General features: G+C 39.4%; 1 protein-coding gene and 1 long non-coding RNA gene across 2 annotated transcripts in view; both read left to right on the top strand.

Annotated features, from left to right (window-relative positions):
- The first annotated feature begins 2,742 nt into the window (after nt 1-2,742).
- On the top strand, nt 2,743-10,129 carry LOC130585435 (uncharacterized). Its single transcript, XR_008966597.1, has 3 exons — nt 2,743-2,877; nt 6,793-6,887; nt 9,173-10,129. It is a non-coding gene; the product is annotated as an uncharacterized LOC130585435 (long non-coding RNA).
- A 2,192-nt stretch (nt 10,130-12,321) lies between these two features.
- B3GLCT (beta 3-glucosyltransferase) overlaps nt 12,322-26,635 on the top strand; it is a 51,943-nt gene continuing 37,629 nt past the window's right edge. The window contains exons 1-3 of the mRNA XM_057385923.1: nt 12,322-12,613; nt 20,486-20,547; nt 23,858-23,897. Coding sequence (XP_057241906.1) covers nt 12,526-12,613; nt 20,486-20,547; nt 23,858-23,897 — 190 coding nt within the window. The 5' untranslated portion in view covers nt 12,322-12,525. The remainder of the gene's footprint in view (nt 12,614-20,485; nt 20,548-23,857; nt 23,898-26,635) is intronic.

Raw genomic sequence — 26,635 nt, 5'->3', positions numbered from 1 at the left:
TCTATTTCCTTGGATTTACAGATATTTTCAKCCTTTCACTTAAACAAGTGGATTGGCCCACTGAAAAATGTTGAGATTTTACAAAAAAGAATATTAATACTTTATTTACCTTGTATTTAATAAACTTAATACAGCAAGGCAAGTGTACGATAATTACTTTAAGATCCAAACTTATGGAAATTTGGAATATTCAAATAGTACTAAACCTAAAGTGTTCATGAATCTCAGATACTATGAGTGATTATATAATTCCCTCATAACCTTTTCTCCTGATGCTTAGACACAAGGTGTGCTTTAAACAAGAAAATCAGACAATATGATTATGGTGCAAAACAAAATTAATATAGGTGACCAGCTACACAGCACTAATTGGAAGAAGGGAAGAGTTGGATGGTTTTTAAGTAAATATAGAACTAGGTTGTATAAACTCTCCAATGCCTAAGTGCAATTAATAAAATAAATGTACTTGTAAAAGCAGAAAGATTGCAATACCTCCTCAAGCAGTCTGGATTAAAAAAAAAAAAAAAAAAAAAATAGGGTTTTGACTGTTTTTTAATATGAAATGAAAGGAACTCAATATTATTTTTAAGTAGTGTTGCCTTGAAAGGCAAGTTTTTAATAATGACACAGACACAGTTAAGGGGATAAAAAGGGTTTTACCTCGGTGTTTGGGATCCAGGTGCACAACTTGATGGCAGAATGCACACCCGTGTACAGCACCGGTACAAGTTTTATAGGTTTCAGGAATTAGCATAGCTATCTAGGATTCCCCAATAAGAAACTTAACAAATGCAATAATGTCCCCCTATTCTAATGAATCCCCCCCCAGATGAGGCCAGAGCCCAGTTTACACAAGATGTTCTGGACAGAAGCCTTTACCCAAGGCTGGAGCTTCGGGTTTAAGATAGCACAGGGTACACCGACTCCTTTCTCCAGATGTTTGGTCTCTCTGCCCAGCAGAGCTCCTAAACTAAGCTGGAATATCAGGCTTCAGGAATTACAAGCATGTGGGCTAAGGGGWACAGGCRGATGCATAGAGGGTACAGAAAATGTAAAAAGGAAAGGCAAAAATCATCAGGCATCAGTAGAGAAATGAAAATGGATGAAAATGAAAATAAGGGATGAGGGGAATGGAGATAAATAAGCTAAGTTATTACTACTTGATCTGATAGCAAACCATCTGGCAATATGCTGCCAAATCATTATGTATCATTTGTATGACTCAGTGCTAATTAGATGTGCACGGATTATGCAGACTTCTTGTGATTTCAACATTGGTAGAATGTTTTAAAAATATCACTTACATTATTAGTAGGACATGTACTTGTTATGAATTTTTGACAGTAATCCAAGCCATTTTTTTACTAGAAAGTATCCCAAGCACTTCAAAGACTGTTCAGATTTTGACTAATTAAAAGAAGAAACAAAACAAAAGAAACCCAATATAGTATCAGGATCTTCTGTACAGACACTAAGAAATAACTTACTTTTTCAGTAACTTTCAGAAAATCTACTGACTGAGGAGTTAGGCCTGGACATTGTGAAAAGATAACTAAGTACATAAATATACACAATACAGGTTACAGTGAGCATGCTTTGAAAGATCATGTAATAAAGTGTCTTTTATAAGTGTGTGTTTCACTGTATCTATGCATACACAAATCAAACACTTTTGTCTTTTTCAAAAATAAATGTAGATATGTAATTTCCCCACTTTCATTCTCATAAAGTCAACAATTTCCACAAATGGAGGATTATAAAACTTTCCTTTGAGTGTTTATAGTACATCTATAGCTATACTTAGGGCTATTTTAAATTCTGTCTATCTTCAACATGCTGAAACATAAATGTGTTAACAAAATGTAATCTGAGAGCTGAAAACTTCGAACTGTCTTCATATGAAAGCTCTATGTTGGATGGAAGATGAAATACTGAGAGTTAAAAATTGACAGGCTCAATGATTAATAGGTAAAATTGCTCCCTTTTCAAGGAATGTCTCAAAGGTGGTGCATCCAAAACTACAGAAATTTATTTTTAAGAAAAMAAATCAATATGTTGACTAAGAAATATTACATGTATTCTGAATTTGTCATGTGACCATAAGATTCAGTTATTAATATGGTGGAAAAAAAAGCAGGACGCATAGATGCATAATGAACTAGCAAGTGCAAAGAAAAAAGTAGTATTTGAAAAAATATCAGAACATTCTAATACAGGGATATAGATCTTAATATAATAATACCTTTTGTGATGTGAGYGCTTTTGTAAATATGCACGATTTGCTGCATTTAGTTTTGTATTTACATTTATAGATGATTTGGAAGAATTGAAGATAACTCAAAGAGCTGGCAGAATGCTTTATAGTGTAGAACACATCATCAGCAAAGTGATATAAATAAACATTTACGTTTACTAATTGTCATGGCCCTCGCTATCTTACAGCTATGTATGGGGGCTGGGCTCGGATTTAGTATGGGCAGGACTAATGAGTAGTATGCGCATGAGCTAAATGACATAGTAAGGGATGGGCTAAGCTGACGCAGCCAGCCATGGAGATGAATGGGATTGGACAAATGAAACTATCTACCAATCACAGACTAGAACATGCTACATGGACATTGGAGAGTGCCTGGCTGTGTCATCTGACTGGGACCTGTGTGATTGGTGTACTTTGGAAGCTGGGAGATAAGAAAAGCGTATAAAAAGCRTGCTAGTAGCTAGTAAGAGCCAGAGCTGGAATCACTATAGCTGAAAGAGCTGGAAGAGAAGACTAATAAAGAAGAACCTGGACCTGCCTCTCGGAGTCTCGTGTCGTCTTTCCCGCAGGGAGCGCTGGGGAGCTCATAACTAATAGACTTAAAATTACACAAGTAACAGGTATGTCCTTATTAGAGCACTTTTTTATTTCAGACACAGTCACATAATGTTCCTCTAGTAGAGGGATGAGGGCAAAATTCCAAACAAAAATGACATGTACTTTTTTAACAGTAATTGTCATTAATGATCTCCTGCTGAAGTTTTCCAGTATTATAAACTCTTTAAATTATTTCTAGTTACAGGTGCCTCCTAAAAAGCTAATGTCTTTTGAACATTCATCTAGCCAATGAACTGGCTAGATTCATCCATTTATCAAAACTGGATTATTGTGCAAGAATTTTCCTTTTAGTAGGGCAATAGTAAAGTCCCTGCACTGCTTGAAACATGCTGAACACTGATCCCTGTGAAAGGCCTCAACACAGTGGGCTAAAAAAGTGAGAAGCTAAAATAACAAGGACCTTACAAAAATGTTGGTAAAGGTGTTTTGATAGCTTGAATAGATTTACCTGGGCTACATTAATATTCATTTTACAGAGATTTCAAGCTGAAACTAAAGAAATATTTGTCTGTTTAGCAACTTGCCACATCTTGTAAAATTATGCCTAAGCCAAGCCTTTGCACACAGTTATGATTTTTAATAAGCATTGCATGTAGTTTGCTGAGTTTGGAGTTGGGGGTTTTTTTGCTCTTGGATCAATAAAGAAAACAAATTTATGTATAACTTCTGGACATTGGGTGGTGCCATTGCCTCACATAAGCCATATAGCCGCCTTCTAGCTGAAGTTTCACAGTGTTGGCTCTGCTTTTTTTCCTTTAGCATAACTACATAAGGCAAGCCAGAATGCAGAACTAGTAGCCTTCTTTTTTCTCTCTCTTCTCTTTACTTTTTTTAGTTTGATTTAAGTCATCATCTTGCTTTAAATAGTAATGGATTTTTAACCAAGAACTGATGTTGCTCAGTTTAGGGAAGTGGTGTTTTGATTTCAAATGCTGAAATGGAAAGATATTCTGTACAGCCAAACTTCTTTCATGTGCATATGCACCAGCCAGCCTGTGATGAAGCTGTGCAATTATGCAAAAAGCAGGAATAGCACCTGTGTGTTTTATTGTCTTTAATAAAAGTTCAGTTTTAAATTAATTTTTAATTAAGAGCTGATTTGTGTCCACAGCAGGGCCAATATATCAGATACCACTATGTGTTTCTGTAAGGTTGAGATTCCTCTAGGTTTACTTTTAAAATGCATTTAGGTCTTTTTAACTGGACCTCGAACTCCTACCTGGCAGGGACAATAACTTTGTTCCAAATCAGGAGACTGGTGTAAAAGCATTAAACAAATACACCTTTCCTTACACTGGTATAAATTTTTTTTCCAGGGTTCATTACATTTATCATACGAAGTGCTCAGATAGTAGATAACTAATTGTATTTTGTCTTCAGATTAATTAAACTGTCAGAGACTGCATTTTGGAAATTGTCTGACCAGTTATACACAGTGGTTACTATGGTGGAAGTGAATGAGCCAGTAAAAAGAAATGCAGTATTTCCAGTAATTTCTACTTTATGGCAATATTTGAGGCAAAAGTGCAGAATTAAGCTTTGCCGTTGTTTCAGAGAGTCTCATGGAAGAGCACTGTCAAAGTTATGTAGATCAGTGTCAGTACTAACTTACTTGGGGGAAGGCATTCTGATGAAAACTGGAAGAGTAATAGTGGGCTTGTTTGTTTGTATTTTTTAAAATTTGGATTAAAGTATCCCCAACCCTGTTTCCATATATGTTGGCTGTTCAACCTAAAGATATATGTTTAACATAAATAGAAATCTGCATAAAGGTATTTCTGATTCTTAGAAAATATTGCCAACCAGTTGCATTTTCGGAAACAATATTGAATAACCTATCAGCAGTATCTGCTATAAACAATTTATGGACCTGCTACTTGTTGCTGTTAAGTCTTGTAAGGAATTGYTCACTAGAATATGAGCCAGCTGCAGAATTGAAGACCGGATTGTTAAAATAAATCTCTTGGATTATCTGTTTGTAGTGCATAATCTGACCAGCTCTGTATGTTTTTATTCCTCTAGAAATGGTCACAGTGCAGTTCTTTAAGTTCAAGGCCTTTCATTCTTTTAGAGCCTCACAAATAAACTTGAAGGAACAGATAACTCAGTTCCAGAGCTGAAAAGTGAGAATCACACTACGAGAATGGGTGAGGATGGTGATCTAACATTGGAAGCATTCTATTTTTTTATTCTTTTCAGTGGCAACAGAAATTGAAAAGAAAYATGAGACTATTTCTCAAGTACTGAAAAACTGTATAAGGATTTTCTCTAGGCCCATTAAGGATACGATGAGAAATAATGTCGTAAAATTAAAACAAAGAAGCACCCTTTGGCTCCAGCAAGATTTGAAGCTCATTGTCAGCCAGGAACTGGGAGTCAATGCCTTGCACAACTGAAAGAAACTTTTGGTTTCTGGTGACTCCATGGTTTGAGAGTCAGCCTGAGTCCTGCTGTGAGCAGATATGAAACAGCCTCACCTAAATCCAGTTCAATCCCTCCCAATGATTTTAACACTGTACATTCTGTAGTAGATAAATCTGCTGGAAACAATGATTTGTCTTTCAAACTTACTATTCAGACCAAAACCTGTTACATTAAATTAACTACCAAGTAAAGAAGTAAAGAAGATGAAAAGACCAGATTGTCATGGATTTAAGATAGTTACCAGTGGGTTGACCCTGTCCGAGAGCTAAGCACCCCCACTGCTGCTACCCTCACTCTTCCTCCTCTCCCATCCTGACAGTGCATAAAAGGAGAGAAAAAGTTGTGGGTTGAGATAAAGACACTTAGATAAATGGAGGAAAAAGAGATGGAAAGATCTAAGTGATTCCAAGGCAATTGCTACCTCTTAGTGCAGTGTCTAGCCAATCTCCTCAGCCATCAGACACCTTGCAGGCCAATCACCCACATACACACCCCTTCTTCTAACACAACATCTATTGGGTAGCATAACTTCGTATAATATGGAATATGTCTTTGGCCAGTTTGGGTTCCTGCTCAACTTGGGGGGAAGGATAGCACCATACGGGCTCTTATGAAGGAAGGAGTTTTTACAGTTTTTTAGGTAAAATTTAACAAACTAATTGTTTTCCATGCTGTCTTCACAAAGCTTGTTATTGAGGTTTGCTGTGCATGTCGTGGTTATTTTCTTAGAATTGGTTGTGTTTTCTGTACAGCTGTGTAAAAACTTGCTACTGCTGTTATGCCCAGCGTGCCACACTGCTTGGTCACAAAACAGTTTTTCCAGATTCTTAACTGAGTGGTTTTGACTTAGGACTGTGTATTTTCAGGGTTTGGGCAATGTTTTTCTAGATGATGTTGCCTTCTTTTGACTTTTGTTGCTTCCCTGTGTCATATTGACTTGATGTTGTTGTATTTGAATGGTGCTGTACCACATGTGGCATTCTGTGGGTTATTGATCTAGTTTTGTTTGACTTTCCACATCAAAATCAGAATGAAACAGTCCTAAGAGAGCAATTGCTGGTGGACATAATCTAAAACTGCTTTGAGGCTAATACAGGCTGCAGTTGCTTTGAAATGACACCAGGCTGTAATGGCTCCTAAAGGCCACTTCATAACTGAAAATTTCTGGAACGAGGAGTGCTCTGGCTCCTACTGCCAGTTTTGATCAATAGATTCCTCATGTGGTTAACTATCCCGGCCTTGTTTCCCTTTATGTTACTCAGAAGGACACGRCAGATGACAACCTTTGAGTGGAGACGATCAGGATGCAGATGTTCTTTTCAGCCATAATTAAATCTATTTTTGTTGCATAGAAGATATTTCTTGTGGTTTTGTTCATATCAAGGGATGGTTGTTAGGTGACCTGTTCATAAGCAACGATGGTTGGCAAGCTCAGAATTGAATCATTTTACCTTTTATAATGACTGATACAATGACTTTGCTGTTTTGCCTAGGTGGAATGTCTCAACAGGCAGCAAATACCAACTTCTGAGCTTGGAGTGAGTTTACATATCCAAAATGACTGATTTTGCCTGCAGGTATATGTCASGTAGGCGTCATGTCTTTTTCTATTTTTCTCCCTGCTATCTCAAAATAAGAGAATAATTAAGCTGGGAAAGACCTTTTGAGGTCATCTGGTCCAACACCCAGCTCTAAACTGTTTCTAATGTGATTATTGTGCACACCCGACTGGTTCAAAAGAAAACTACTTCAGCTAAGGAAACCAGCTGTTACGTTCCTGCCACTGCTTAGAGTGTTTATATCTAAGTATAAAGCCCCTATGCTTCTTGAGATTATGGGCATTAAAAGCTGTAAAACAGACATATCCCAAAGTCTTTGGTGCCACCATCTTGTAGGATTGATTTTTCTAGGTTCTAAAACCTTAAAACCTTGTTAAGATGTTTCATGCTGTTTGAACATCTCTGGATATTACTGTGACTACTTGTCTCTTCCACTCTCAGGGATACTTTTTTTCTCGGCTGCCAAATTGGGATGTCATAACAACTTTGAGTTGGTTCCTGAACTGAAATGGTTTATAGTGCAGGTGTAATAAGGCAAAACAAAATATATGGAACCTATTTGTGAGGAATGTGACATCCTGAGGCACAAATCCCAGGAGCTGATGCAAGTTAACCAATGCTTGAGTGATCATGTTATTTGCAACTTAGCAAACCAGCAGAAAAATTAAAGACAAATTCATAGGACATTATTTGAACCCACTTCAGTGTTCCTTGAACAGTTTGCCTAATTTTTTTCCCCTGTCACTATGACTTAGTTCCATATCAATTGAGAAAGGCAGGTGATTCTTTATACCACTTGTTTCTTTTCTTGTAGGAATTAGAATCTGGGGAAAGTAGTTAATGTAGCCACTAAGCTCTTTAAAACATGTGGAAGCATTTTCTTCATATATGATTTTGCTCACTTAAATTCCTTATTGCTTATCTACACTTCGACCTTTGGTTGAAAAGGTGATACTTTAAGTAATTTATTAAAAGACAGTATCAGGCAGGTTAGGACTAATATTTTGTATTTTTAAATAGCTGTATTTCAGCAGGGAAAATATAAAAGGCTCAGATGTGCTTGGTCGAGGCAGTTCTGTGTCAGATGGAAGCAGCAGGAGACCAAACAGGAGAAAGCAGCCAGTCTGACAGTTCTTTAGATAAGCTGTTCCTTTGACCAAGGAAGTGGGAACCAAGCCCTTGGCTTGATCAAGGCTGAAAAGCTTCGGTCCTCTTTATCTGCCTATAGAAGTTTCCCCTTGACTGTGTGCAGTACAGTAGACAGGAGCATCTCACAATCTCATCATCACCTGTACTTTGGGGACCTGTGTCAAGTTCCACAGCTTGATAGATCTTCTCTTTCTTACCTGTGGCTCAGTCTGCAATGGTTGAAAGGTGTTGAAATTCCTGTATCCTGCCCCCTCCCCTGAGTGTATATATTCTGCCTCTTGGACAATCCTATAATGTGCTCCAGAAGACATATTGCAGAAGGTATTTTCACTGTTTCTCCACCTGAAGATGGAGCAGCTGACTGGCAAAGATAGTTAAGCAGTCATTACTGCCCCATAGGAAAGGAATTGTCTTTGATCCATCTTTAGAATCTTATAAGAATCTGTGACTGATGTTTCAAGCCCAGGTCCTTTCTAGAGGGTGTGAAATTTAATAACAGCAGTCTCCATCATAAAAAATTGCTTCACTGAACTCATCCCAGGACTTGTTGCTACAGCTCCACACCAGTTCTCTCAAAAGCTTTGATTGAAGGCTCTAGGACTTGGCTCAAATGGAGTCCTCAAATTTTAATTAAAAGAATGTTCTCCCCAAAATTAAGCCAGGAAGAAAGGAGACTAAACTCAGACTACACTGTCGGCTGCCACAGGGGTTGACTGGAGTGCTGAGTTTCCTCAGCAGTTTGGCTGTCAGCACGCATGTGCTGATCCTGCAACGTTATCAGTTCTGAGTAAGATGGGGCAAGTCCCAGGCCAAGTGACATTGACTGAGTCATGTCTGGAGTGTGGGGTTTTCCCCACTATTGCAGATTTCTCCCAGGGACAGCTGTGTAGAGTGCTCAAAGGGGACAAGGAAGTGTAGYTCAGATCTGTGCGATGCAGAGTATCAGAGCTCCCACGCTCAAGCTCTCTGCTTAGGGTTTGACAGATGTAGGTGTATTCCAGAGTATCAGTATATCAGAGTATATACTAATGAAATGGGACTGTCATTGCATTACTGTCTTGAGTAGCTGAGAGCTGAGAAACTGTGTTTCCAGATGCGTGTTGTGGTTCAAAATGTACTTGTATGATGCTGAACTAATTTGGGTTGGTTTTGCTTCTTTTCACAGGATTAGTCATCGCTTAATGCGCCTCCTTATGTGGCTTTCTGAGTAGGACAGAGAAGCCCAATTGCAGAAGCCTGAGGAAGAGCTGGAACAGAATTGAAATCATATGATTTGCAGGCCCGTCTCTGACAGAAAGATCATTCTGCCCCACACAGTGAAAGGAACTATGAAAAATCTGTCACTCCTGGGTTAAACATTTCTCACATGGCTAAAAGAACAAAATAGTTGCAGTCAAGTTCTCTAACTCAGTAACTGCTGTTGTGTCTGGTTCATAATTTCTCTCCTTTCCTGTATTATAGCCCTTCTAGAGAAAGAGATGACAGAGCCACCAGACTATCTGGAGGCACTGCTGCAGTGCCTGCACAAAAGAACAAACAAACCACCATTGAATCATATGCCAGCTTTTGTATTTGATATGCATAACTTTACATTTGTGTATCTGTCAGTATTTTGTTGTATTTGCATCCCTCTTTTTTAATCTCAGAGGTGGGACAGCAACAGAGGTGGGATGACAAATCATTTGTATTATTTGGGTATCTAAAATATATGCAATTCTATAAAGAAAGGAGGCTTAGTGGTGTTCCAAACCTCTGTGTTTCTTTCTGTTAAGGAACACAGAGGTTTGGAACACCACTAAGCCTCCTTTCCATCTTCCTCCATTTTCGATCTTCCTGAGATGGAAATTCTCAGTGGGGTAGTTAGAATAACAAACAAACTCAATCTGAGTGTGTATGTAGAATTGTAGAATTCAAGAAAAAGCTTTATTTCCTACTTCCTCCTTATAGGTCTAAATATAAGATTTAAAACACTTAAGTGCTGTTTTTCGTAACAGTCGGAGAACACCAAGTTTTATGGAAGACTTCCATATATCTTGGGGTAGCTACAACAGAATTTTTCTTATATTTGTGACAAGCCAAAACACTTATTAAATCTCAGCAAAAGGCCGTTTGTTTGTTTGTTTGTTTTCTTTACAGACTTGCTGCACGGGGAAACATTGAAATATGGGTATATCTTAACCATTCTGAAAGTGAAAAGTCTTAAGTTTATCCCAGCTGTTGAGGACATGACCCTTGTGACTTGAATACTTGAAGAAACCAGCACAAAACAGAGAAATGAGAGAAAGGGGAGGAATAGCTGAGGAAGCTTACAAGGAAAACCAAGCAAATGCAGACATAAATGTTAAGCAGAAGGTTCCATCTCTATTATATTGTTTTAATCCCAAAATGGAAGGATAACTTCCATAAACTTTTTTTTCCCTGGTAATGATGAGCATGCACATAAAATCAGACAGGGAAACAGTATGTAAGTTTCTATTTAGCTAGCATCAGGATTATTATTCTTGACGCCAGTAACTTATTTCGTGAATTGGAATGACAGCAACAAAGCAGTTGTTGTTCACACTTGTGCCTCATTTTCCCTTCTCTTGCAATATCAGGGGGTGTGTGTTTAGCAAATACATAAAGAAAGTTGAGTACTCCAAGGAAGCCTGGCTAACATACTTGTATTGTGATAGTTTTAAAGGAAAGTGTGAGTTCTACTACCAAGTTGCTGTGATATAGATGTGCTTACCTAAGCTTGCAGTGGGAGTGAGCATTTATCACTGTGAAAAGGTTTCCATTCATCTTCACAATCACTTCTCTGGAATCCTTAAAGTGTCCTATTGTAACCACATGACCTGTCAGGAAAAGAACGCTGTAGATCTAAAGGCTGCAGAATTATGAAGGAAGATCCAACTTGAATCCCATGCTGTTGGCCTTACTGGATTAAAAATAGTTTATGGCTCACCTGGATGTTGCACCATTTGTCTCCAGTGCGGTCAGGGGTACTGAATGGTTGGGCTGCTAGAAGGGGTCTGTGTGAAAAGTATTTGATGGGAAAATGTGTACAAATTGACCTGTCTGGAATTCATGCTTATGTGTACCCAGAATGTAAAGAATTGTTACACAGGGGCACCAGGTGTTACACTCAAAATTACATTTAAGGACAAAGCGAAAGCACGCATTGTATGTTAAATGCCAATAATTTTTTGTTTCTTGCTACTACAGTTGACACTTGAAGATTCTAATAATTATTAATATACATCTAATTGTTACAGAAAAAGAAAGAATAACAGTATACTGAACATTTTCTACACATTGCTGTGTTTCTAGTCCTATCACTGCTTGTATTTCTGTAGCTTTCCTGGCTCAGAAGGACAGCAGTTTAAATCTGGGGTGTGTGGGGGATGTTATAGCAAGTTGTCAGCATATGGAGTTTATGGATGTTATAGCATATGTCAGCATATAGGACAAATCAGGCATTCCTGTGGATGGTTGCTTTTTCCTTTCTCCAGGATTCATAGGGGATCATTTTTTGTTTGCTAACAAAGTTTTACATTCTTTATCTTTCTTCGTTTGTCTGAGGCTCTTTTACATCTGTATTTACTGCCTGTATCATGACATATATGCATGTTAGATACTATTTAGTCCTCTATGTTGCCCCTAAAACCAGGTTTGTGCAGCTCCAGGTCTGCATTTCTTTAGCCAAAAGGGGTGAGTCATTTTAGCTGTGGAGTCTCCAGTGCCAAGGCTGTGCTCCAGGTCACATGCCTGTACTCCCGCACTCCCGTACTGCACCCCGAGTCCCACTCCTGGTCACACAGGTAGTTTCGGAAACGCTGTGTAAAGGTGCCGTGTGTGCTCTTGGGCAAGGGCTTGGGACGGTTGTTTTAGAAATAAATCAGGTCCCTTGCTCTGGTGGATGCGGTTCCTGTTGGAGTGCTGGGTAACATTTCACTGAGTAACAGAACCTATTAGGTTGAAAAAGACCTCTGAGATCATTGAGACCAAGCCACGACCGAACACTACTGTATCAACCACACCACGGGACTGAGTGCCACACCCAGTCTTTCCTTGAGCACCTCCAAGGTCGGTGATTCAACCACCTCCCTGGGCAGCCCGTTCCAATGGACGGTTAAGAAGAGTTACTGGCTAAGGAGAGCTGTGCATGTCGGCACTATTTCGGGTGGGATGCTCAGCGCCGGACCCCCGGAGCGGCCGGTGTCCCGTGTCAGGTGCACCGACAGGGCGGGGAGCCCAGGGGAACGCGGGGCCGCAGGGCGCTGCCTCTTCCGCTGTCGCCGCCAGAGGGCGCCGCGGCCGCCGAGGACCTCCTCCTGCTGTCGGCGCTGGCGGCCGGTCCTGCCGGGAGGAGGGAAGGGGAAGCGAGGAGGAGGAGGAGGGCGGACAGGCGGCGACGGCCTCACCGCCACCAGCCGGAGGCCGCTCGGCCTCGCTCCTGCGGCAGAGGCGGGCTGCCGGGCGCCCCGTGTCCCTCGCCTCCTCCCAGCGCCGTGCGGCTCAGCGGCCCCCGCCAAGATGTCTCGGGAGCCCAGCTGCAGCCGCTGGCTCCTCTTCGCCGCCTGCGCCCACCTCGTCTTCCTTCTCCCGCCGCTCTGCGCCCGGGGTGAGTGGTGGGGGCCGGGCCGGGCCGCCATGGCGTGGTGAAGGGAGGAGAGCCGGGACGCTCGGCTCCTCCGAGGAGGTGGGGAGGAGGGCACGGAGAACTGGAGAGCTCGGAGTGGCGCCGGAGCCGCCGCCGCTTCCTGTCTGCTCTGTCCCGCCCCGCGCGGGGAAGCTGGCGAGGGAGCCGCGGTGCCCCTGTTCCCGAAGTTTGTTGGCGATCCGGGCTGGAGCACGGCCGGGCGGCGCTGGGGCAGCGCCGGGAGCGCCTCCCGCCCGCGGGGCGCTGTGCGGAGTCGGGGGCTGCGGGCAGGGACGGGAAACTGCCCTGGGATTGGGAGCAGCTTGGTGGGGCGGCCGCCGAACCCAGCCCGGAGCACTCGTATCTGGGCAGTGCCGCACTGCCGGGGTGTTCTGCTGGGGGGGGGAGGGGAAGGTAAAGCCGTCCGGCTAAAATGCCAGCCCAGAGGACAGAAACATGTTACTGTATTTTAGAGTCGTTTTTCATGTGTCTAGTCAGGTGGGAGAAGATTAACGGAGAAGGATGAGTAGTGTTGTGTCAGTAGTGTCAGCGGTTGGCTTGCTACAGGCTCCTGGAGTTGTAAGAGTAAGGCGTGAGTGTAAGAGACAGAAGTAAATGTTTACATCTATTCTATTTCTCACTGTTTCTATTCCTGAGTATTTCCTTGTCTGTCTGCATAGGCTTGTCAGTTTGTTATGAGCCTTTGGATTTAATTCTCTTCCACTGCTGTGGCTTGTGCATCAAAATCACGCAGGGGGAAACTGCTTCTAATACATCTCTTTTTCAGCAAAGTAAAACTGATATTTTGGTTTTTCTTCTGCTAAGCACTTTTCCATTCACTGACACAGCTTGGTTTTTCCAGAAGTCCTAATATTCTGCAGCTGTTCCTAGAGCTGCATTTCATTCTTTCTGGGATGAATAAGTGCTGGATTAAGGTACTATAGAATTTATAACCTCGGATTGTAATCACAGTCAGAGAATAGCAGCTTCAGTTTTTCCTGTATGTGTATTTATTGTACATACATTTATACATACATACCTGCAGGTAGAGAGCAGATATGGAAACACTTATGTTCTTGTTCAGTCTCCATTAATGCTCGTATAGATTTTTTTCACCAGAAGCTTACTGCAGGATCATGGTTTTCCTTTTTTTTTTTTTTTTTTTTTTTTTTTTTTTTTTTTTTTTTTAGTATTTTTTTATATTAAAGAGTCTGTCCTTTCCTAAATAACCCATGCTTTTGAGATGGTCTGGATAGTAATTTTGCGAAACAATCATCTTTGTTCTCAGAAAACAGAAATAATTTGGATCGCCTTCCACGGAAGCCAACATCTTGTTTGTCTGTAGTTAAGTAATTGCGTAAAATTCAGCTTGCGGGTGGCAGCTTACAGAATGGGAAAATGTATTCAGATAATTTTCTATGGTCTAACTTCTAGACAATCAAAAGGGATCATGATGATGCTTTTTCCTCCTCTTTCTTTTCTTGCCTTTTCTTGCTGTGCTGTGTACACAGCACTCATTTAGACATTTTAGTGGCTCAGCGGTGATTTCAGCTGCCTCTTCCCATATGTGCCATTTGTGTAAAGAAATATAAGTAGATGCTTTTATTTTATGAAAAGCTTCAGGTGCTGTAAATTTGCTTTCATCACCCTCTCCTCTTCCTCCTTCCCCTGCTCTTTCCCCGTTTTGCCTTGATGAATCTGTAACGCTTCATTCTTATCTGGCTAGATCAGAGTCTTTGATGCTGATAATAGGGTGGTGACAATGAAGAAATACTAAAAAAACTTGCATATAAGTACACAAAACTGATTTATAGTACTCAAAGGCTGTCTCATCATGGAAGATACCATCTCTTTTCCTGACAGCATCAGTGCAGATTTTCTCTGGAATCATGCCTACCCATAGAATCATACGTTCTTTGAAAACTTGGAAGGGGGAAGAAACCCAACTAAAACAAAAATAGGCCTTTCATTAAATTATTATTAGAAGTATAAAGAAATTTACAATGTTTTCTCTGCTGTGTACAATATAATAACTGGCTGTCATTATTTGAAGGGTTATTATTAGTCATAGCTTTGCCATACATTAAGTCATAGAATTTTTACTTTTCTGTAGCTCATTTAAACTTACCCACAGCTCAGTGAAGTGGYTGGAATGACTCCAGGGTCAGTCAGCCTTGAATCAGACTGTGAAAGAAGAATATAAAAGAAGTGTTGCTTTTCTGCCTCAGGTGGATTAGTCTGTGAAAGCAAAGAGTTAACTCCTCAGATTTTAACATCCTTTGCACTTCAAGGATGTATAGTTTTAAACGTTTGGAAATTGCTTATGCTTGAAAGGGTATTACTGAAGAGAAGGTTGCTTTTACATATAAAATGTGATATTACATAATTGTATATATTTGTACATTTTGTTGTATTTTAATGCTGCAGTGTTCACATTCATTTTTCTAGTAGTTTGTTGGCATATATTCCTGCAGTTCCGTTGCCAAACAATGAAAATAATTACCGAATTTTACTTTCTAGTGTTATGAGCAAGTCTGTTTATTTATCAGAATTTTGATGGCAATAATGGAACACTTGACAAAAATAAAAAATAATTGAAGGAATTGAATTGAATAGGAATTCTCATTACATGTCCAGATTTTGAATGGATCCAAAAATCCGGCTTTTCCAGTGGATTTTGGTCCTGCTCTGAGGATACATAAAGATAAGATGATGATAATATAGACCTTAAAAGTCTTTCTGAAATTTCTTATCCTCAGTTCTTGGCCATTTAGCAAAGGGAGAGGAGGACTAGTGATCAACACATTCTGCTTTTGTCTGCTTGTGCCAGATGACAAGATGTTAATGCCCAACATGTATTAACAACCTTCAGAGTACACAGTGCATTAAATAATGATGTGACAAATACAAAATTACAGGTTGCATTTAAGATAGTGCCTTGCTGTTTTTTTTCTGCTTTGAGTAGCTTTGTGAGAAACTGTACAGTTAATCACCCATGTCTTTTGGTTACTGTGATACCTACTGGGCTTGAAATTTTACCAGCTAGTAAGTTTCTTCTTGCAATGTATTTTCTCTGTGCTCTGTGGTAAGTCAGTGATCCAACTGAGGTATGTTTACATTGTGTCAGAAAACACAAAAGACTAGAGGAAATTCTGGATTTAGCAAAGGTTTCTCTAGCTCCTGAGATTTATATGTGTTTTAGGGATAGCTCCTAGACATAGGTCATCCTTCTTCGTGCACATATACCATGCACACAACAAAAATATATTCTTCACACTGAAAAATTTTGGTTTTGCCTGTGCTGTTCAAGTGAGCTGGCCATGAGCTGCATGTGGAGTTAGAATTTTTCTATGAGTGGTCCACTCCTGGGAACTTCTTTTTCAGAAACCTCTTGCGAGTGAATTCCAGGTGAATGAATTAATCTTGGAGATGTCCATTTGTGCCAAGGCACTGTATTTTCTACCTACCCTGTGTCTCTTTGCTGATACGTTGTAGGCCAGCTAAATTTACCACCTTCTTCTCCTGCTGCCCTTTTCCCAGTAAATCCTTAGAAGAGGATATTGATTTCCATGCTGAGAGATCAGGTTCATAGCCAAAACAGTCTTGGCCACAGTTTACTTCTGAAGACTGCTTTATCAAATTAGATGTGCATTACAGATTTCCTAATCAGCTAGATGATTAGGTGCAAATACAGAAGAGTGTTGCTAAGATAAATTCATACAGTCTGTGTGAGTGAAAAGCTTGAATACTGTTGGGTGAAGACTCTTGAGTTTTTTCTGGTGGTGTCTTCAGGTGTCTGTTAGTCTATTTTGTGAAAGGTTCTTCAGTAGTTTAAAAATAGTCTGAACAGTTCCTGTCTTATTAAAATGTATTAGCTGCAAAAAGTCTTCCCAACATATATAGTGCAAAAGAGACCAAGTAATTTTAGTGTATCTAATTGCTGGAAAAGAAGGGGAGAGTGCACTTCTGAAATCACAGGGAATAAGAATAATGATATAGCAAGAGACTTTAGCATTCATTGCATTTATTGGTTTGTTGAATAAACTATAAGTGAGTGTTGAAATTGCATTGTGTGACAGGGTCAGAGCTGGTTGATTTTCAAGGTTCATCTCCTACAATAATGATCCATCCCCACATGCAGGAAAGCAAGTAAAAATGGCAGGAAGCCAACGTGCACAAACAGGAGCTCCTGGCAAAACTCAAACATAAAAAGGAAGCGCACAAGAGGTGCAAATACAGTCAGGTCACCCCAAGAGTAACACAGAGACAGAGTGCAGGTATGCCATTAGGAAAGCATAGCCCACCTGGAGTTGAATCTGATGAGGGATTCAACTTGTGAAAGGTAAGAAAAAGAGCTTCTGCAGGTATATCAGCAAAAGGGAGACTAGGGAAAATAAGGGCCTTTTTATGAATGGAGGACAGGGTTAAAAGGACATGAAAGAGGGCAAGGAGCTCAGAATCTTCTTTCTCTTGATTGATATTACTAAGACTCACCTTCAGCAATCCCAGGCCCCTGAAACTCATGGGAAGGTCTGTAGCAAAGAGTTAATCTCATTGGAGGAGGACTGGCTTAGGGAACATTTAAACAAACTGGATTCACAGAAGTCCACAGGACCTTCTGGCAGCCACGCACAAGCACTGGTGGAGTTTGATGATATCAATTCAAGGCATTTGATAATCTTGATCATCTTTGAAAGGTGATGGTCATGGGGAGATTCCTCAGGACTAGAAGAATTTAATCCTTTTCTTCAAGGAGGTCAAGGATAAGTTGGCCAGTGTTACCTCAGTCCCTGGAAGGTAAAGGAGCAAATAATCCTGGGTATCACTGCCAAGCAAGGAAGGACAGGACAAACATATGAAGGACAAGAGGGTGATTGGGAGAAGTCACCATGTGTTTATGAACAGGCAATCACACTTAACTATCCCAAAAGATTTCTGTTATAACATCATTACCTTCATGAATGTGGGGAAAGAAGTGAATTTTGTTCATCTCAGTTTTAGCAAGGAACTTGCTGTAATGTCGAATCACAGTCATTACAATCCTGTAATATCATAACAAACTGATGGAAGCATGGGTTATGTATGTGGACAGTGAGGTGGACAGAACACTGTCTAAATTGGTGGACGCTCTGATGAGTAGCACAGGTGGCTCCGGCAGTGTTCAACCTTTCATTAACCTGGACCTGGACAGTGGGATGTGCACCCTCAGTGAATTTGCAGAGGGTACACAAGGTGCAGGAGGGGTTGATGCACCAGCTGGTTGTGCTGCCATTTGGAGGGACCTCAGCAGGCTGGAGAAGCAGGCAGAAAAGGAACTTGGGAAAATGAGTTCAGTGAAGGGAAATACCAGTTCCAGCCCCTGACAAGAAGTCATCCCATGCAACATTGCACATGGGGAGCACATCGTCAGGGAAACAGCTTTGCAGACAAGGATTTGAGAGTCCTGGTGTGCAGCAAACTGATCATAAACCAGCATTGTGCCATTGTGCAAAGATGGCCAGCAAGCCCCTAGGCTGCAGTGGGAAGAGTGTTGGCAGCAGCGCATAGGAGGTGATCCTTCCTGTCTGCTCAGCACTGGCGAGACACAACTGGGGTGCTGTGTCCAAGTTTGGGCTCTCCAGTACAAGAGAGATACATGCTGGAGTGAGTCCAGCAAAGGACCATAAAGATTATTAATAGATTAAAACACCTGACAGATGAGCAGAGGGTGAAGCAGTTGGGGCTGGCTGTATAGCCTGAAGAAAAGAAGGTTCAGGGAAGACCTTACCAACATATGTATATACTTGATGGGAAGCAGTAAAGAAGACAGAGTCAGAGTCTGGTACTTAACAGGGCAAGAGGCAGTTGCACAAACTGAAATACAAAAAAATCCATTTGAACTTAAATACTTTGATTGGTTTGCTTTTTTTTTCTTTCTTTAAAAAAATCTAATAATGTTTGAACACTGGAAGAGGTTGCTCAGAAAGTTTATGGAGTCTGTTCTGTGAAATACTCAGAACTTGGCAAGGTCCTGAAGATCCAGCTCTGGGAGGTTCAATTAAATGACCATTAGTGACCCTTTCCAGCTTCAACAATTCTGTGGTTCTGTAATACTAAATTGAAGTGATTTTAATGAATTCCCTGAAGAGCTTTATCTGTGCTCTCAAAGATGTAGTGTGAATTAGATTATCTGATTATTGTTTGATTTGTTTCAAAGATTTTGTATGTTAATATTATAAAGATTAGGAGGAGTCTGTCATGGGTTATTGAATGCACTGTGGTGACAGAAGCAGCATCTCTAGTCAGTCAGAGTTGTCTTAGATTTCATGTGTCATTTTTCAGGTGCATATTGCAAAATAAAAATTATGCTTGTAAATAAGATGATTTTATGAGGTGATACTTTTTCAGGTTAATACTACTTAATTAATGCATTTCCTGGAATAAGGATGTTTCGTGTTGGTCTTGTAATTTGGATCGTGTGAAGTAGAAGGTGTGGATCTGGTTTGTGTAAGGGAAGCAATTCCTGGTCTGAATCTGTAAACACTGTTGGGAGAGGAAGAGGAAAATGGCTTTGATATTAGCTCGGTTGGTCATAGCCTGGTGCATATAATGTGGGTTCAATCATTGTACTGGCCATTCACTTAAGCGTGGTGGGTCCCTTCCATCCATTCTGCGGTTCTGATTTATTGTCACCGTGAGTCTACTGTGTTAAAATTATATTTGGGGATCTAGTGGTGTGATTTGAGATTCAAGTTAATCAGGACCTGAGATGTCATTGTGAACCTCAACTCTTGGACAGTTGATGATGAAATCCAGTTGGAAGAGCCTCAGGATATAGGCATTCAGAGATGGAGCACCCTACACCTAGGACAATCTTGTCTTTCTGTCCTATATCATAGGTTTCTAGTGTATCACAGGAGTGATAATGACTAACAGTTAACTTTGAAGTCAATTTCAAGCAAGAAATTATTTAAATTTGCAGTGAGACAATCCACTTGAATCTGTTTTCCACCCCAGTTTTTAAGAAAAACATCAATTCGACCATGATGAATAGTATCTTGAATTCCTTCCAAATTATAACAATTTACTTTCATTTGCATCTCTTTATTACGTTTAAGAAAAAGATTTCTCATGAAGAATCTTAGCAAGGCTTTCTTATGTTAAATGGAACTGCTTTTACAAATGAGCAGGCTGAGACAAATTGATTAACTACATCAACAACAAAAAAAGCAGTGCCGGAACCCTTTTTATGATAATTTTTCTAATACAAACCAGAAGTGTATGCAAAGGGTGGTGTCACTATAAATACTTTAAGATAATACTACATCTCTGCAGATTAGCTCTGAACAGGGGTCCCTGTTCTTTTTGTAAACATTTATTTGGATCTCATACATGAACAAGTTTGACTGTTGATCAGAGTTGGCATTCAAAGCCTGTGATAATCATCTTCACTTTAGGTAGATGTTTCTGTCAGCCACTGTCAGTTTCTGTGGTTCCAAGAGAAGCTTTGTAAATCCAAACATTAACCTAAAACCAGTGAACTGCAGGTCTCCCATGTCGTAGCACATTAGGCTGTTACCAAGTGAGCTACTGGACTGAGCAGATTTTTTTTTTTTTTTAAATAGGGATTTATTTGCCTTGAAGCCAAGATGAATTGGCTTCACATCAAAGAGTGATTTTTTTCAGTGATGGTATGGGAATTGTCAGGCAGCAAATGTATTAATTCTGTAAGAACAGACTCTCATGTTCACAAGTATTATCATGAATGCAGTTTCATTAAATGTGAAAAATTACCTGAATGATGGTCTGTTTTCTTTTTTCTGCAGAACTTTGAGCTCCTGTAATATGAAAAAAAAGTCTGTTTTTTTCTTTCAGCTTCTGCTGCAAATGTGGTTTTGGAAGGTGCCGAAGATGAGACGGAACTACCAGTGCTGCAGGTAATAAATTTTAATTGCTAGAGCAGGAACATTTTACAGACATTATAAAATAAGCTAGAATAGACCAGAGCAGAAAGCTTAATATCTGTGGCATTGATTATTTTGATCATTGACTTCAGTAGTACTAAATGTAATATGATGTCTTCCTGTTCTGTGTCATGCAAGTACCTAGTGCTATTGCTGTTGAGGAAAATATTTGAATATGTAATCTTCATTACTGCTGTTGTGGGTTAAGATTTTCTCCTTTCGTTCCCTTTCTTTGGGAGGTTTTTTTTTTTCCCCCCCATTTTGTTGCTGGGATATACTAATTGCCAGGTCATCGTTTTGATGGGTGGGCGATTAGTAAAGACAATGATACCTATGCCCCACCTAAACGATCTTGCTAAGCCCTGGGAGGGTGTGTGTGTTTGTGTGGTGGGGGGGTAACTTCACTTCCTTCTCTGCTTTGCTGAGAGGAGGAGGTCTACCCGCTAGCTGCCTGGGGAGAGAAGTGGCCTGCCCTTTTTCTGCGGAGCCCGGCATCTCTGCTCATTGGGTTCCTGTTTGCTGCACTGTGATCTTCTCCCCCCCCTGTGCCTTGCTGGGGACCCCTGCGATTCCAGCTTCAGGGGTGAGCTCTGCTCCATCCTGTCTCACAGCTGCGGGATTTCTGCTCGTCTCTTTGCCTTCCTGGGTTTCTTGCTGTCCAGAGGAGCACCGAGATCAGCGTTTCCGCTGTGAGTTTGCAGAGAAACCTTTCTCCATCCACCTCTGCCATTTTTGTGTCCATCATTGTCAACGCGGGAGATCTGAGCCAGCYGGGACCCGASTCACAGCACCCCCTGCAGCCACCGGGGAATCATCGCACCCACCCCGCCCAGCCGGGAGCCAACAGTGCCCCTGCCGACTGGGACTGTAACTGCACCAAAGGGGAGGGTGTATTTCTCGAAGCCTGTCACTGAGTTTGGGACTGGGCTGGTTGTTGCTATTGTTATTGTTACTTGTTTCACCTTGTTATACATATTAGTAAAAACTGTTATTCCCTTTTACCCATATTCTTGCCTGAAAGCCCGTGATTTTCAAAGCCATAATAATTCGGAGGGAAGGGGGGTCATGTCCACCACTCCAAGGGGGGACCCTGCCWTCATTGGTAAACACCTGTCTTTCAAACCAAGACAATTTCAAAGACAGGTTTTCCTTTCTTTTTGGTTTTGTTTAATATATACTACATTGAGGGGGAAATGGCTACCTCTGCCAAATTAGCATTATTATATATTGCCACTCAAGTCACAGCTCAAGCAAAGCTTGCGTATGAAATTTCAAATTAACAGATTAGGGGAGCTAATGGTCAGAGCTAGCCCTAGCTTTAAATAGCATAATTGGTATTAGGTGTGAATGCGTGCATGTCCTTTGGCAGACTTCTATCTACCATTTTTATATGTGTATATATTTGTAACAGATATTTGTGTATCAAAGAAATTTAGAGGAGGGAAATAAAAGTACTGGAATGAAGCAACAGTTAAAATCTATAGCTGCCATTTAGATCTAGTGATTTCACATCAGATGCAATAGAAGTATAGTCAGAAGTACGTATTTCTAAATAATTTTTGGTTCTGATGATGATTGCTACATGTACAATAATTTTTCTAAATGAAAAATATCCCTATTGCAAACTGCTGCTCTTCTGCAGTGTATTTGGGAGATTTGGTAATGTTATTCTGTTGTCATTACTAAAGGATTGTTTGTTAAATTCCATTACTGTCTCAATCCAACTTCTTACACAGAATGTAATTTATGAAAGCTTTCCTACTGTTTTCAAGTTTCAGAACCTTTCTTCAGATGAAGTCAGAGGTGCTTCCTAGGACTCTTCAGGCCAAAATATCTTTCCCCCCTGCTTTTTAAAAATGACATTAACAGGAATATAACAGATGATAATTGTTTTGTGTTTAATAAAAGTAATTGTAAATATAGCTTGTTCTTCACACTATGTACTGCAAAACGCATAGGTTTTGGTTTGCACACAAAATCAATCTTCCTCTGTTTTTTCTGATATAGGTTAGCTTGAACTATAAAGTACTGTGCTTTATAATGACAGTGTTGTGTATAGATATCAAAATAAATTAATCTTAKAAAAGATCTTTTAAACTATTGACCCAGTCAGCAGAAAAAGGGCTATAAGAATGGATGGAATGCAGTCATTTTTGGAAATGTTTTACAGATGGCTACCAAGGAATTTGGAGCTTATTCATTTCTGTGTAAAATGAAGGAAAGATCATTTGATGCAGGTAGAGCTAAAAGGATTACATGGATCTGATATTTTAAAAAAAAAGGGAGGGGGCTAAGTATTTATACATAGGGATTGTCTCAAGCGTAGGAAAACTATATATGAGCCTATTACTGAGGAGTGCCTTGTGTGGCATTTTTATATTAAAGTCTTAAAACCCTTGAACCAAGATAAATCTACAATGTTCTTATGCAGTTAGTAAAGATGAGTTTGTTTTTTCATGTGGGCAAACCAAAGCACTGGGGTACTATCACCTGGGATAAACTGTGCAACAAATGAAGCTTCTGTTTTCCTTACTACAAGTTTTGTAGAAAGAGCAGAGCTCTTCCTCCAGTCCTGTCTCTCTTAAACCACACCTTTCCACCCAAACTTACTTAGAAGAAGTTGAATATACTCCTAAGTTATTTTATGTGTGTCTTGGTTTCCTGGTTAGCGATGCACATGCAATGTCACTGTTGTCTCTTCCTCAGCATTCTGGTAAAATTCTATTCTAACGAATGTTTGTGATATCAGAGTAAATTACAGTGAAGTCATGTTATGTGTCATACAATAACAGTTTGATATTTGTCTTTATATAAATTGCATTTGACTTTCTTTAAGAGTTGTGTTTCAATAGAAGCTTGATAGTATATCGAATGAATAAGAGTGTTGGGTTGTTTTTTTCCCACTGAACAGGTGTGTTTATATTATAGAGTTCCATATTCCAAACTTTGTGCTTAGGAGATACCTAATAAAATAAAAAATAAGACATTGATAGTAATAATTTAAAGAGCTCTGGTATAAATATAGTCATGGAAAAGCATTTTCTTTTTTTTCTCTTACTCTTACTGTATTTTCTGAGTAGTAGTATGCAAGCATGTAGGGTATCTGTTGCAGTTCTTGATGATGAATAACTTTTTACTTTATTTTTCATGGTAATTTTTGAGTTAAAGCCTCTATGTATACATTTATAATCTGATGAGTGCTTTGACTCCCAGTGTTTTTCTGCAGAAATATTTGAGGTTTTGTGTGTATTCTTATTTGAGTTTTTTCCTTTCTTTCTTCTAGAAGTCTGGAAAAGGTAGAACAAGTAGTAAAATAGGCAGAGGTAAGTAAACCGCAAGTACTTTGGGTTTTTTTTTGTCTTGGTTCATGTAGTCTAATCAAACAGAAAATTCTAAATCTTTGATTGTACTCGCAGTTCTTGTAGTTTCTTGTGAATATGTGTGCTTGCACTATGAAACTGATGAATTGCTTTTTGTAGTGTGCTATAGTTTAAAATAAAATTTTATGATGCTTAGTAGCTGTTTGTGTAATGATTTAAGATGAAACTGAATATTACCATCTGCTAGGTTTTAATTGTACATGTAATAACTAGGGTTACTATAACTTGCTTGTAGCAAATTACAATAACTTTGTACTATCCAGAAATAAATATTTAAGAAGCATGTCAAACATTAATAAGTAAAATAGTGGAAAAAATAATACTTTTCTGCTGGACTCTAATAAATAATGAGAATAAAAATTCTGCAAGCTTCTGCCTTTTCTTAAGCCATATCTGATGTCCTTCTGGCAAAATGTTAACAAACCTGGCTTGCATTCTCTGCACTGTAACCTTGGATTTCTCATTTTGCTAAGCCCTTAGAACCTGGCTCTGCTTGTTCTAAAAAGAGTCAGCTTAATTATGTCTGTCTCCTGGCATTTCCTAATACAGTAGTTTTCTATGCTGTGAGGAGATGAGGAGCGCTGGAGAAAGTGAAGGTATTGTGGGGTCCCCAAATACTCTTTGCTGTTACGACTGTTAAAGAATATATGCTGGACTGGATGGACTGGTCAGGTTTTTAGGTTTTGGAGTTTTTTAGGTCTTTTAACCCATTTCTAGGAGGTTAAACGGAAGGGCATGAAACAGTTCTTGATGTCTCTTAGTTCCTCTGATGTTTTATTCTTCTCTTTTAAACTGTTATATACAGATCAGTAGGACTTCTAGTTATTAATCTTTCAAATGACTGTTCTTTCCCTTGCTTCGTTGAGTGTTTCTCAGCTTGAGAAACAATTTAGGTGTTGAATATTTTAACTATTTTCTGTTGACATTTTCCTACACTTAATATGTCTTTTTATTAACTTCTTGAAACTTCCTATAATGAAAGGAACTATTTTCATTTGATTTAATCATCCTAGTAGATGTCATCTCGCTCCTAGAAAGTATATTATTGTGGAATATCACAGGTGTTGTTAAATGTACCGTTAAGTGAAACTAAGTGTCATTCAGATGCTTCCATATCTGTAAATATACTGGTACTGGAACAGCAATTATATAAAAACAGTGTCATGTTTGCTTTTTATCTCTGTGGCTGTTTTTGGTGTTGKGCATACATGTCGATTTAATCCTTTGACTGTCATTCGCATTAGTGAAGTGTAGTTTCAGTTTTTGCACTGATTTTAATTCTTGCACAGGAAATCTAGCAAAGATCTTGCTAGGTAGCAATTAGTTGCTATTTAGAAGTTTTCAGTATGCATGGCATTTTTAATCACTTCGTTTGGTGGTTCAAAGCATGAACACTGTTGATTGCTACACTGTGTGGGGAAAAAATGTAAAATGAATACTGATATCTAAACCAATGCTTATTCCATATCCACAATATATCACCAGAAACCTCACACAATTTGACGTGTCTTGATGAATAACCTAATAAATTGAGGGAAAATAATATTGAGGGGAAAGCACAAAAACATCTAGCTGCAGCTTTGAGCAGTCGTAGGTCTAAATTAACAAATAACTGTTAGGTGGAAAAAAGCAATGCAATCCATCCTTGGATCTTGGACATAGCAATCTTCTCATAATCTTAGTGAAGATATTTGTGATTAATGCTCTTTCTGCTCCCAATGTTTTTCTTGTGATCCTTCTTCATGGGCTCAGTTTTACTCGTTTTCCTAGTGATACTTCTTTCTTTCTTCACCTGCCTTCAGTTTTTCTCTGCCTTAGTTCCACTGTTCCTCACTATTTTACTCTATTTGCCAAATTAGAATATAATTTTCTTTGTTGTGAACTTTGTTTCTTCTCCACAGTTTTTTACAATCTGTACAGATCTCATGGGGCATTAATTTCTTTCCTTGTGGTGCTGTCTTAAGTTGTTATATTCTGAGTTTCCTTGTAAACTTCCTATGTAGTATCTGTTCAGCCTTTTGTGGCCAAACAAACAGAAGCTGTAAATCATGTGTTACTCTTCATTTTACACATTGATTAATACTTAATTAATGGTCTTGAGTGGGTTACAGAGCATAGATCAAACTTGTTAAGATTTCTGGAAAAGACATCTGTCCTCTTCCCTGTATCTTCTCATCCTCTGTAGTCATCTGCTGTGCTCTGCTGCTGAATGGGATCATAGCTGCCTGTTTTTCTAAGATTTCCAAGTATTGAGGGATTACACTATCTACTATCATCAAGAAAATTTGTCTTCCTGATTCATCATCTATTTGTATTTTATTACAGTCACTTCTATAATCCATAAACATTTACATCTACATAGACATTAGTTTCTTTGAAATTTCTCGTGGGCTCCTCTAATATTTATGTTCTTAATTATGATGCCTTCAAACATTGTGCAGAGAAGTGTGAGATGTTGATGCTGTTATATTAGATAAGAGTATCTACTCCGTGTTCTCATATGTGTCTCTCTCCATCTGATGTTTGTTTCTGGGTAGGGTTTTAAACTTCTTATTGGGGAAGCATCTTTTCTGTTTCATGTTCATACATTGCCTAGTGAGGGGAGATGCTGGTCTATGGCTGTGGTGGCAAGGAGTATTGGAGAAGATGAAGCCTCATGAATGTCTCTACTGTTAAATGCT

The sequence above is a fragment of the Malurus melanocephalus genome, unplaced genomic scaffold, assembly GCF_030028575.1.
Source record: "Malurus melanocephalus ecotype Western Australia unplaced genomic scaffold, MMel_1.1 scaffold_888, whole genome shotgun sequence".
In the NCBI taxonomy this organism is placed as follows: domain Eukaryota; kingdom Metazoa; phylum Chordata; class Aves; order Passeriformes; family Maluridae; genus Malurus; species Malurus melanocephalus.
Note: the sequence above shows the minus strand (reverse complement) of the source record. Positions and strands in the feature narration are given on the sequence as shown.